Source organism: Saccoglossus kowalevskii, chromosome 10 (assembly GCF_978046115.1).
Source record: "Saccoglossus kowalevskii chromosome 10, keSacKowa6.1, whole genome shotgun sequence".
Lineage (NCBI taxonomy): Eukaryota > Metazoa > Hemichordata > Enteropneusta > Harrimaniidae > Saccoglossus > Saccoglossus kowalevskii.
Genome location: NC_140650.1, coordinates 9,362,841 through 9,375,979, shown reverse-complemented (window position 1 = coordinate 9,375,979; position 13,139 = coordinate 9,362,841). Strand labels below are relative to the sequence as shown.

Below are 13,139 nucleotides of genomic sequence, written 5' to 3'. Positions count from 1 at the left end.
ATGAACGACTTTGTAGAATTCATGAGATCTGTAATTTCAAGGATTTTTGATGAACATCACCATCAGTTCATTTCTATAATCAGTTTTTCCTGATATTTCATATCAACTCAATGTCTCCATGTTTTAACGGTAAATTTACTTTTTCACAATTTTTAAACCAAAACTTTGTCACTATTTGCTTTTGATACATTCTGCAGGATATCTATTTTAGGTTTTTGACCTTACTAGACTACTATAATTTGACAAAATCCTGTTGCCAACTGATTTATTCATAGAGTTCACATGAAATGAAACCACACTATAATGAAATGCGCGAGTCATGAATTACCCTATATGTATAATAAGCCCACACACCAACCCCCAAATAAAGAAGCCGGAATTAATATCAACCCCAAATGTATCCGGGATTCAAACAGAGAGTTAACAATAAAAGCACACCATTCTACCAGAACACTCAGTAGGATAGAGTGCCATTTTAAAAATTACATCCCATAAGTATGACATGCTTTTATTTTTAAACAAAAGTCATATGTATAATTCACCCCCCTCCCCCCATACTGAAACTTATATGACTGACTGAAACTACAGGATGCAGCTGTTTATAGGCTTTTGACCTTCATTTAACTGAAAACAAAACTGGCATGAAAAATCATGACGAAATAATTGAGTTGAATCATTCCTAACATATCAGTTATAAACTTTTCTAAACAGGCATTCTCATTAAATTTAACTAATTAAAAAAAAAAACAGCTCTATCATAATTTCCTCTTATGTTCCTCAGAAAACATCTCCCTGACCCGATAACCACCATTAGGCCTTTGGCTTTTGAAGATTCATAAGAAATCATATCTAATAACAAAATCCTGAAATCGAATTTAGGAGTACCACTAAAATAACGTGGGTGATTATAACATTGATAATTATGTTGATTCGGCGTTCAGACATCCCAACATTCAATGCAGGCTAGCTTCAGTCTACAATATTTTTGAATCTGTGGCCATCATTTCTCTTGGTGATCAAATAATCAGTAAGCAGTGTTAACTTTTTCACCACTAGACTTTCTTGCCCAAATGTTAATGCATTTTTCTTATATTCTTCAGTATTTCTGAAAATGAACCCTAATTTTGGAGCCAACAGAAAAAATTTGAATCAATTTTTACTGAAAAAATTTGGCTATTTTTGTCTCAATCTTCTGATGGAAAGTGCAGACTATAAACAGGACTATTTTGTGAAATTGTGATGAAAAGAGGGAACTGGTGTGAAAAGGTTAATAATACACAGTGGGGATGTAAATTTTTCCCTTATTCTAAACTGCATGATTCAAATTAAAATTATTAATTGCAAACTCTTTGACATGCAGAGCTTGACACTAAAGATAGTTTGATATCCCGGAGCAATTAAAATTATCATTTGGACAACTAAATAGTAACAACTTGTCTTAACGTACATGTTGAAAAAATGAGTTTAAAAGTTGATGCCACAAAAAAAAAACCATGTTGATGTTAAAAAAAATATATAATCTCATCAATTGGAAATTCCATGGGAAAAAAAAGCAAGCTATAATCTGTCTGGAGAGGTAACCTCTAGCGATCTCAACAATAAAAAATCATTTGACCTTTAACCTTATGGGAAAAGTAAGAAAAAAGAATTCTGGACATAATATGAACATGAGGTAAACTGAGGAATGCAGTTATATCTTCATATTCTATTATTAATTCTGTCAATTTATAACTCAGCAGGCTAGAGACGTACAGGTCATATAACAAAACAGTCTCATTTAACACTAACATGCAGTAACGGTTAATTGGATTCACAGTACATTCAATGCAAGTAATGGGTACCCCTTGATGGAATATAAATACCTAGAAATCAAAGAGTCCCACTCGCTGTGGATGTGTGCTCTCTGTTAATATAGTGAATAAGTATGAAGGATTGGGCCTTACAGAAAAACATGCCAAGTAATTTCTAAGATCTGGAAAGTCAAGCTGGGTTTGATATAGTTTAAGGGAAAAACGAATAAAGATTTTTTTTTATGAGAGTAGTGAGTCTACAACTAAACACTGGTCTGACCTTATAAATTACTGTACACAGCTGTGCTAAGAGTGAAATAGAATTGGATTACCTTGCCATCTGATAGAACCGCTCTCCGACATGATACTAGTTCATTCACGTAACAATACAGAAACACTTTGTAATGTGTGTCGTTTTTTCTTCCCAACAAACTAAACACGTAATGATATAATCAATGAGTATGGGGGGAAAAGATGATATGCCAGTGATATGTGTACCAGTCAACGATCGGTGTTTGACTACGTACACGACTTAAAGGCAAAAATAGTCTAATTGTAAACCGATACTAGCTGGATCCAGCGTCAAATAACAGTATTGAAAACCAACCACTTAGTTGCACGATACTTAGTTTTGTATACGTCTTGAAATCCCCTAAACTTCGGAGAATGTGCGAGTGCGAATAATGTCGTCAAAACTCTTGATGAACCAGACTGTGTAACTATGTGTGTTATTTAGATGTTTTATCTGGCATATTTGTGATGAAGATTTATTAAGAACAGATTTCAATTCATAAATATTTATAGACTTTTGACACAGGAGAGTTGAAATAATCTAACCCAGGAGAAAGTCATGCATTTTTTTCTATATTTTAATTTTCTAGCTACAGTCTCAACTTCTGTAGTTAATTAATTATGACTTCATGCAAATTTAAATTATTAGTTAAGGAGATAATTCTATTTGCATATGTACTTTGAAATCATTGAAATATTCAAAGTGGATTTGTTCCATATCTGGACGAAAGAAATTTGAAATGAAATTTTTGACAAAAGATAGTCTCATATAAAAAAATGAAATTAAATCAAATTATTTTATACTAGGCAGTTCAGTACTGCTGAAAATTTCAAATTCAAGAAAAAAATCAAACTAAAACATTTATGCCATACATTCTGAATGCTTTTTAGGGTAAAAAGTGCTTGTTTTTTTTTGGTGAAAAAATATTGACTGCTCTCTCTCACCGCTGATGATCAATTTTATTAATATTATACTTTGAATGCGAAAAGTGCAATAACATTTTTATGTTTATTTTTTCTGTAATTTTGTTGTAAATTTTGGACCAAATGGACATTATCATTGTCCTAAAGCTCAAATTTTTGGAAAAAATATATGCAGGTTCACTTGTGATCTAACTTTGAGTTCAGTAAAACACCACTTAGTCTCAGAGACAGTTTTAATCGTGCACGTTTCATTCACAGTAATATTTAATTGACTGACAACGGGCTATATTATCACACATTAAAAAACTTTAAACAATTTGTTTACAAGTTTTGGAGGTCAAAAGTTGAAACTTTAGGCATACTGTTCCAATTTACTGATTACAATAACCTAGTAGACCAGTGAAGACTAAATTAAAATCATCTGACCTCATAGTTCATGTACTGGGAGCGATTACGAATACACTACCACCGTAAATACCATAATTTATCCCCCCAAAATTTTAGTTCAACATTTTGCAAATTCCTATGTAAAAAATTTGGTTAATTTGGACAAAATGGACATAATTTTCCATAATCAACAAATTTTGACCAAAATTCCTAAAAAAAAATTTGAAAATTGCAGGTTTAATACCAAATAATTATTTTTATGACATCGTGGCCTCATTACTTACGCATGATTTGGGTGGGAATCATAAATTACAACTAATATTACGACACAGGCTCAGGAGTTAAACTCTCTGCACATTTCTAGACATATGAACTCTACCTGACTCGAAAATTTCAATATGGTAAACGCATTAAAAAAAAAAAAAACTTAGACATCCCAAGAACTAAACTGCTAAGTAGAAACTTTGGAAAAATAGTATTTCATACTACTGTAAAATACTTTATTTTCGCTTGGAATTTATTTTCGTTATTTTCGTTGAAGGGATGATTCCATGAAAATAAAATCCAGTGAATATACTTTTTTTCCTATATTTCACATTAAACTCATGAAAAAATCAGTGAAAATAAATTCCAAGCAAAACGCCCAAAAAGCCTTTTCAGCGAAAATTAATTCCAGCGAAAATAAAGTATTCCACAGTATGGGAAAAACAAAATTACAGGAAATTCAACATCTTTGGAGTAAAAGAAAATAGAGCAAATCAAAGTGAAGAAAACAAATTTTGCACAGCTTTACTTCCGTCATCTTCTCAGAATTTCGACCGCTAACACAATATGGACCCCCAGTTGCCTCTAATGTGATTCTAAAAATCACCTTGCTTAAAGTGCCAACAATTTCAAGTACAAGACTCCAGCAATTTAGCCTTTTCATCCCAATTAGAACCCAGACTTATAATATCAAATTACATCTGTTTAGTACAAAGTATATATTAGACATTTTTAAAGAAATTTAAATAATCTGAACATTTTTTTTACTAACATGTTACATTGGTTCAGTGTGTACAATGTAATTGATAAGCTTATAACAATTACTATATTAATATTGCATCTGCTTTCAACTGTTAGTATGATTAAAGATCTCCGATTCTTTTAAAGTATATTAACCGTAAACTTCAAATAAATAAATTGATTTGATATGTATTAAAACTGGCGAATATTTTCAAGTGCTTATGCAAATGACAGACATGTCTTTGTTGAAAATAAGTCATATATTGAAAAGCAAGGTCATCAAGCTATAAAATGCTCAATTTAATTTGAAATGCTCAATGAATAAAAGTCAAAAGGAAGATGGGCTGTGATTGGCTCTCATCGGTCACCTGACGATACCAATCTAGCCAATCATGAAACATGTGTTTCATTCATGCATGAATACAAACAGTGAGTGAAAATCTGAAAGATTATGTAATCATAATTTGAAATCTTAATTTTGTGATCACAACATTGAATAAATTACATGCTTTTTTGATTCATTATTTACTTTAAAATGAACAAAACATAATTTTCGGGAAGATTTAGGGATTGACCACTTTAATTTCACTGGAAATAATTTTTTAGTGAATTTGGAAAATCATGAACTATTTTAAAATGCTTAGCGATATTCACTAGGGTTGTTAATTACAATTTTTGTGCTAACCTCACAAAATCATCAACATGTCGAAACAGCTAGTGACGAAAATGTCTTTCCACAACAAAGCAACAGAAACTAAACAGTTTTAAAATTAGTTTTAAAACGGATGGATCAAACAGAAAACTAAACAGTTTTAAAATTAGTTTTAAAACGGATAGATCAAACATTTGTGTGTATCCACCACACTCCTGTACTTTTCCTACTTTAACTTGAATGAATTTCTTGGCCAGTAATGGCATCCCTAACTGCTTTATCAATCATACTCTACAGGTCACTGACAGCAATAATTGGAACAGGAAACGCAAAGTTTATTTTTGTTATCAGTTTATAGGCCTGAATAGAAACATATACAACTACAGATGTTACTATGGTAACCTTAGCAAGTATAGAACATAACACAAGATTGCTATAACTCTAAACATTTCATGATAAAAATTATGCAACATCAGCTGGCTTATTGATAGAGACATAAATCACCGAGCACCAATGCAACTTTGTCACCTTTTTAAAAATAAACCCACATAACTGGCCTTATTATTGTGATATGATAGAAAAATGTAAAATGCACAAAATGCACCAAAATTATGTTATTCATTAAAAAAAACAAAAAAAACAGCGAGTTGATTGGGCCGGACATATTGGTTGAAAAATCATGCCTGTCGCAACCTCCAATGTCCATCATAATTAACTTCTGCAGACATTTGACAAGTTGAAATGAAATAGCTGATCAATTTGCATTATATTTTCTTGCACGCAGAAACATACTTTGGTGAAATTAATCCCCAAATCCTTTATGAGCCACTCCAGCGATGTGGGCGAATTACCAAACATATATTTGATCGCCCTGTTCCAAACACCACATCCTTTCTGAAATGCTTTTAATTTCAAGATTACAGTCCCTTGAAGTTAGTAACCACACCCATGGCACCACAGGATATCAAATCATTGTGTGACTCAATGTGTGACTTGATATATAGTTTCGTTCACATGCAAAACACAGAAAGTTAAACATTCGTCTGCAGCTGTTGCATAAGATGCATATAAAATAATATACTGTGAAATATTTTATTTTTGCTGGAATTAATTTTTGCTGGAAAGGCTTTTTGTATGGAATTTATTTTTACTGATTTTTGATGAGTTTAATGTGAAGTATAGGGAAAAAAGTATATTCGCTGGATTTTATTTTCACGGAATCATTCCATCAGGGAAAATAACAAATATAAAGTATTCTACAGTAATATATTTTCTATATTATTAGTGCATTTGCTTATGTCAATTACAGAGGTGCTCCTGGTCAAAATAAGTGGCATTCTGCAATGCAATTTTTAGTCCATATGCACTTTTATTGCAGATGCAGTTCTAATAGATCAAATACGGTAAACAAAAACAATGCAACTACAATCAAGTTAGTAGATTAGTACATTATAACTTTTTTTTTATACAGACTGTTGTTTGGAAGTAACAATGGCCTTACATGACATATACACAACTGTAAACAACTTTGCCTGGTTATGAATCAAACAGCCACTGCAAAGTCTCTGTATGACTCAGTAATTTGTTCAAAAAGCAATAAATTTCCTGGTAAATTACAGCCAAAAATCCAGAAAAAAAGTCATTCTAGTCAATTTGTTTTCCAAACTTGCAGGTGTACATTTTTTTTTTAAATATGCTTTTATTTCAATTTTTCATAAAAATTACTTTTGTTTTTTCAAAAATTCTGACAGAAACCTATTACAAAAATAACATCATTATTTCTGCAGGGCATTATGTAATATAACTAATGGTCTAGTTTATAGTGTTCAATAAACTGTTTACACATCTCCTACAAAATCACTTGAGCAGAAAGTATTAACACCTACTTGAGGAGACTAGTAAGTATTGTAATATAACTTAGGGAGCTGCCATCAATATTGGGAACTAATGGCAACTCACTCTATCTTCAAAAAATTTTATGTAAATTTTTGTACTTTTTCAGTAATTTTCTTTAATGTTAATGTTAAACCAAACTGATAGAATGAAATACTACAGATGGATTTTGATCAAATTTTTCCATTTTATGCTTATGATTGTGAAAACCAGAACTACTAATAATGACCTAACAATCTAAACAACAATTTTTTGGGGAAAAAAGTTGAACATTGTAGCAGTGAATATTTCATTGAGGCCCCTAACACAAGTAAGCATATTTAGTGACTTTCATGAATGTGCACAAATAAAATTTTTGAAATCACAGTAATTTTGAGAAAAAGTGTTGAAAATTTACAATGGCCATGCGATTACATTTATTTTGGAATAAAACTGACATAATTTGTCATTGTTTTAAAAACAAGCTCATATTTAATTGTTGACATAATTACAATGTATTTACAATATAATATCTGATTTTACCCCAAAAAAATATTGTATTTGTACACTGTAATTTATTTACCATATACAATTTGAATGAACAAATTGCGAAAAAATCATTTCCAAAAAAAAAACATTGATAAAATGATATTTTTCCTGCAATGTGTTAATACCTTATGTTATTTTAATCTTCTCATACCAACTGCATGAATAATTAGTCTTGCAACAACCCAATGTGATTGGTTAGTTGTTAACTGGATAGCATTAACATAAATCTAGGGTTATTATATGTCCAGTGTGAAAACAATATTATCATTTGAATTTTTAGTTTTAATACAAACTGTAACTACCCACAATCATCTTTGTTTTGTTGCCTTTTTTTAACCTTTGAACTTTTATCACATTTTATAAATTAAACCTGCAGGATTTTTTTCATATTTTGTTTTTAAAATTTATGATACAGATGTGGCCAAAAAAAACCTATGACTACAATGTATGTGGTTAAAAATTATGAAAACGATTATAAAAAAATATGCAGAACAGAACAGAAAAATTATGATTTTCAAAGCGTTAATTTACCTGTAATCTGAAAAATATTTTGCAATCAAAAACAGGGTGAATACCTTGTCACAGTTTAGTTTAGTTTTTAAATGGCTATTAAAATTAATTATGCAAATTAACTAACTACCTCATCTAGCTAAACTATAAATGAATAAACAATCAAACTTCAATTTATCTATTAAGTTAAAGGACCTTAACTTAAACAGATGGACAGACCAGAGCATTGCTGACAGTAAAGTGCGTTGACTTTTAGAAGTTACCAGTCAACCTCATACTTTCAAATCTCATAATAATTATTATAAAACTGACAGAAACCAAAAAAAAAGTTATGTGTAAAAGTTCTACATATATCCTACATATTTGGAACATATATGAACCCAAGTCTGACAATATTCACAAATAGATTGGTTGCTATAGTAACATTTAAAATATATCATTCTACCAATCATGATGCTAAGAAGTGTAGGCATATAACTTTCACACAAAAAGGTGTTATTATTTAAACAGATTTTCAAACTTTTGTTTTTAAATAAAATCAGATCAGTGTTTATATCATGTTACCATATTTGTTCTATTAGAAATACAACTCCAATAGAAGTGCACATAAATAATAATTTGCATATATTGCATTCTGGGTCATTACAATATGACTTATTCTGAGTATAGACGCATATCTCAGTCATTTATGTAAGACCAAGCTGTACTAGCAGAGCAAATACGCTAATCTTGGGAAAAACAAGAATTAATTACAAAATTAGTAAAAATAATTAGTTTTATATTTTAAAAAAATGTGCTAACCTGGTTTTTTGAGTTCCTCATCAGTGATAACTTGACTAGCAGGACGGACTGATGAATCTGAAGAGATAGAGATCGGGCTGAGAGGTCGTATTTCAATATCGTCGCTACAAGTTCCAGGCTGGCTTCCATCTGGACTCACAAGATGGTCCCCACCCTCAGGCACAGTCACATGGCTTACAGGACGTGAGGTTTCCCCATCTGTGGTTGGCTGATCTGTATCACTGGAGAAGCTGGTTATACTTAGAGGTCGTAGTTCATCGTCAGATCGTGTGGTGTCAACATCGGATTTGGTAGCGTCTGGATCTTCAAAGCTGCTGATGCTTGTAGGAGATGTTGGTGAAGCTGGGTTTTCAGCATCTGCACTTTTTTCAGCTTTTCTCTTCTCTTTGTGTTTCAGTTTCCATGACGAATCTTTTTTCTTCTTTGGTGTGTCTTTTTCGGCTTTTCTTCTTTTTCCATGTTCAGTTTTTTCACTTGTTGCTTGCTCCTTATCTTTCCTCTTTTTCCCTTTCTTTTCTTCTTTTTTATCTGGAGATTTCTTTTCAGTTTTCGCTTCTATTTTTTTGTGTTTCTCTTTTTTCTGTTCTTCACTGGGTTCAACTTCAACCTCTGCTTTTACAATAATTTCTTTTTTTATTGTAATTTCCTGCTCTTTGTCATCTTGTTGTGATTTTCTCTTCTTTTTCTTCTCTGCCTTATCTTTTTTATCCTTTTTGCCTTCCTTTGTTTTCTTTTTGGGGCTTTCTTTATGTTTTTCCTCTTTTTCAGCATCTGGACTCTCCTTTGTTGTATCATGCTCTGTAATTTCTTCAGAATTAATACTGGTAATTGATAAAGGTCGACCACCTTCATCGACCACAACCAACCCTGTTTCAATAACTTCTTTTGGTTTTTTCTCTTCTTCTTTTGGTTTCGTCTTTTCTTCTTTATTTTTTTTCTTTTCTTCTTTGTGCTTTTTTTTGTGTATCTTGATTTTTCTTTTTTCTTTTTCCACTTTAACTGGCAATACTTCTACTTTTTCTGGCTCTTCTTTTTCAACTATTTCCTGGTCAATCTCTGGACTTACTACTTTAATTGCAGCTTCTTCTTTTTCCGGCTCACCAATTTCCTTCAAGTCTTCAACTTCCTCCGGACTTACTACTGCAATTACGTTTTCTTCTGGCTCACTGATTTCCAGTTTTTCTGGCTCACTGATTTCCAGTTTTTCTGGATCACTGATTTCCAGTTGTTCGGGCTCAATGATATCCACTTTTTCCTGGTCATCAACCTCATCTGGACTAACTGTTGCAATAAGGTTCTCTTCATCAGGTTTTTCTGGCTCACTGATTTCTACTTTCTCTAGTTCATCAACTCCTTCCGGATGGACTATGGCAATAATTTTCTCTTCCTCAAATTTTTCTGGCTCATAAACTTCCATATTTTCCTGGTCATCAATCTCATCTGGAATGACTACTGCAATAATGCTATCATCCTCCGTTTTTTCTGGCTCCCTGACCTCAGCTTTTTCCTGGTTATCAACCTCATCCGGACCGACTACTGCAGTTTTTTCTGGATCACTGACGTCTATTTTTTCCTGTTCATCTACCTTATCTGGACTGACTACAGCAATAACGTTTTCTTCCTCACACTTTTGTGGCTCACTTACTACATTTTCTTGGTCACTGGGTGCTTCAATGCGTCCTGATGATACTACTTGATCGTCACTCACTTTACTGGGTACTTCCACTACTACCAAACCAGTTTCTATTACAGATTTCCTATTTTTTTCTTTCTCCTTGGATGGTTTCTTTTTCTCTCGTTTTTGTACTTTAACAGGCTTTGGAAGATCTTCCTTGGTTTCTCCAGACTCTTTACTGCTATGTGATGCCTCCTCTTTTACAGGTGCCTTCACTTTCTTATCATCCTTTTCTTTTTTGTCTTTCTTTTTCTTTTCCTCTTTCGGTGTCTTTTTTTTCACTGCTTTTTCCTTCTTCTTCTTCCCTTTCTCTAATGTACCTTCTTTTGATGTGTTAGATTCTTTTGTATCATCCGTACTGATACTAGACACAGATATTGGCCTCTCATCTTTTCCAACCACTACCAAACCAGTTTCAGTGGTTGTCTTTTTATCTTTATTCCTATCCTTGGATTTCAGAATTTTCTTTTGTTTTTCTTTCTTCTCCTTTTTTTTACCCTTGTCTTCTTTTATTTTCTCCTTTGATGAGTCTGTGGCTTTCACATCGCTAGTACTAGGTACCACTATTACAGCTTCTGGCTCTGTGTCTGGCTTTTGTTTATCTTCATCTGTATCCTCAACATTGATTGTGACCTCTGGTGTCTCTTTATTCTCCTCAGAACTAATGCTACTAGTTGAGGAGGTATCATGTTTTTCAATCTGCACTTGAGCCATCTCAGGCTGGATGATTTCTCTTTCCACGACAACAGCCATGATAATTTCATCATCACCACCTTCTGGCTTCTGAAACTGCACAGACTTGTCTTTGGGGACGTCATCCTCTGCTGGTTTTTTGTCATCAAACGTCACCATGTGAGTAGGTTGATCATCTTTTTCTGGGGTAGTAGCGAGTGCGTCATTGCTTTGTTCATCATCCAAACAAAAGTCTCCCGCGACTTCATCTAGTTTTGCAAACTCTTCTTCAACTAGCCTCATTTGTTTTTCCAAATCCCATTCAATTGCAGAAATATCTTCCTCTTTATTATTCAATGATACTGGTTCATCATCTGTTGTCTTAGCAACTTCTACAGGCTCTTCTTCTTTACAAAGATCTTTGCTATCAACATTGTTTTTTCCCTCATCTGTTTCATCCAGATCTTTTTTCTCTGTATCAGGTTCTGATGTGACGGGTGATTTGGGTTCACTGCTTTTCGTTTTCTTATCCTTGTGTTTTTGTTTTTTTTCTTTCGGTTTCTTTTCTTTGAAAACCTTAGCCTTCTTGTATTCCTTCTCCCTCTCCTTATCGTTATGTGGTGTTTGGGTGGCCATGCTATGCTGTTTACTACGACCTGGTGAGAAGTCAAACTTCGGGAAATGTAGTGACTCCAAAAAGCTTCTACGCTTGGCCTTTTTTGCAGTCGCTTCATTTTGCTGTGGGGTTCCATTTTCTGGCGGCGCCATGGCCTTTGGTTCCGTTTCCATGTCAACCACAATCTCCTCAACAACTTTACCTTCCCCTTTTTGTTTTTCGTCTGGGGAAGAATTGACAAGATCACCAACGTCTACACCTACCTCTTTGGCCCCCTCGACATGGCTCTCATCCGATATCTTATCTTCAAGTTGCTGCCTTGGTTCGGCCTCAATGGTTGCTACACTGGCCTCAACTTGTTCGTGTACATCCTTTTGTTCGGCATCCTTTTCCTCGACTTCTCCGTTTGTCTGAGGACGATCATCACTTTCTGGTGCATCTACAGCTAGTGCGGCAGACGTGCATTCCTCTTCCGGGGCTTTGTCGACGCCGTTCTGCTTCTCAGCCGCTAAAACATCGCCAACTTGGTCAAAACTTCCAAGCGGTCGGAACTTGCCCGGAGTGCCTGCATCAGAAATTTCCCCGCTGGCATTCGAATAATCGTGACAGTCGGTGGGTTCCATTTCTGGACTAAACGACATCTTGCATGGACTAGATACAATTTTGTCACAAATTCGGTGACAAACCTGCGACTACAACGAGAGAATCGGGCCTCAAACACCACAGTGAAATGTACATGCACTCCTCTGATATATTTCTTGGCATGTCTTTGCAGAAAGTAATAGTGGCTGTTCCAACAATATGGCATCCACGCTCTGAATTATTAAAACAATTTTTTTTAAAAATTACTTAGGTTTCCATGAATAGTTTCAAATAACTAATCTTGTACATAAAAATGAACTTTATGGTAACATGAAATTATTGCTGTGATTTTATAATAAAGAGTCTGTGACTAATACGGACAAATATTATAAATATTTTAGGGGTACGCAAGCTTAATTGAACAGCCATCAATTCCAATCAAACATAAGCACAGATAAATAAAGTGTCGATGACGTCACAATCCAATTAAAAAGGTCAGTAATTTGGCGGATTTGCCGAAGCATATGTATAAAACAAATTGCACGTTTCTGCCCCGAGTACAAGCATGTATGTGTTTTATGTACTATGCTTATCAAAAAAAAAGGCGGGAAAGGAAACTTATATATGTTTTTGAAGGAAGTATCGCCGATAGATAAACATAAATAAACAGTGATTTAATTTAAAACAGCTGTATGTTTCTAGTTGTTCATAATTCTCGTGTTCAGTATCCTCCCGTTTCTATATTTAGCTTTTACGATCGTGCATATGCATTTGTTTTCCGAAGTTTTTGTCAGTATTTTGCCCTGGTGTATT

General features: G+C 33.5%; 1 protein-coding gene across 1 annotated transcript in view; it reads right to left on the bottom strand.

Moving 5' to 3' along the window:
• Positions 1-12,517, bottom strand: part of LOC100375775 (uncharacterized) — a 64,928-nt gene extending 52,411 nt beyond the window's left edge. Inside the window, exon 1 of the mRNA XM_085504222.1 lies at positions 8,782-12,517. Coding sequence (XP_085360348.1) covers positions 8,782-12,385 — 3,604 coding nt within the window. The 5' untranslated portion in view covers positions 12,386-12,517. The remainder of the gene's footprint in view (positions 1-8,781) is intronic.
• Between the last annotated feature and the right edge of the window lie 622 nt (positions 12,518-13,139).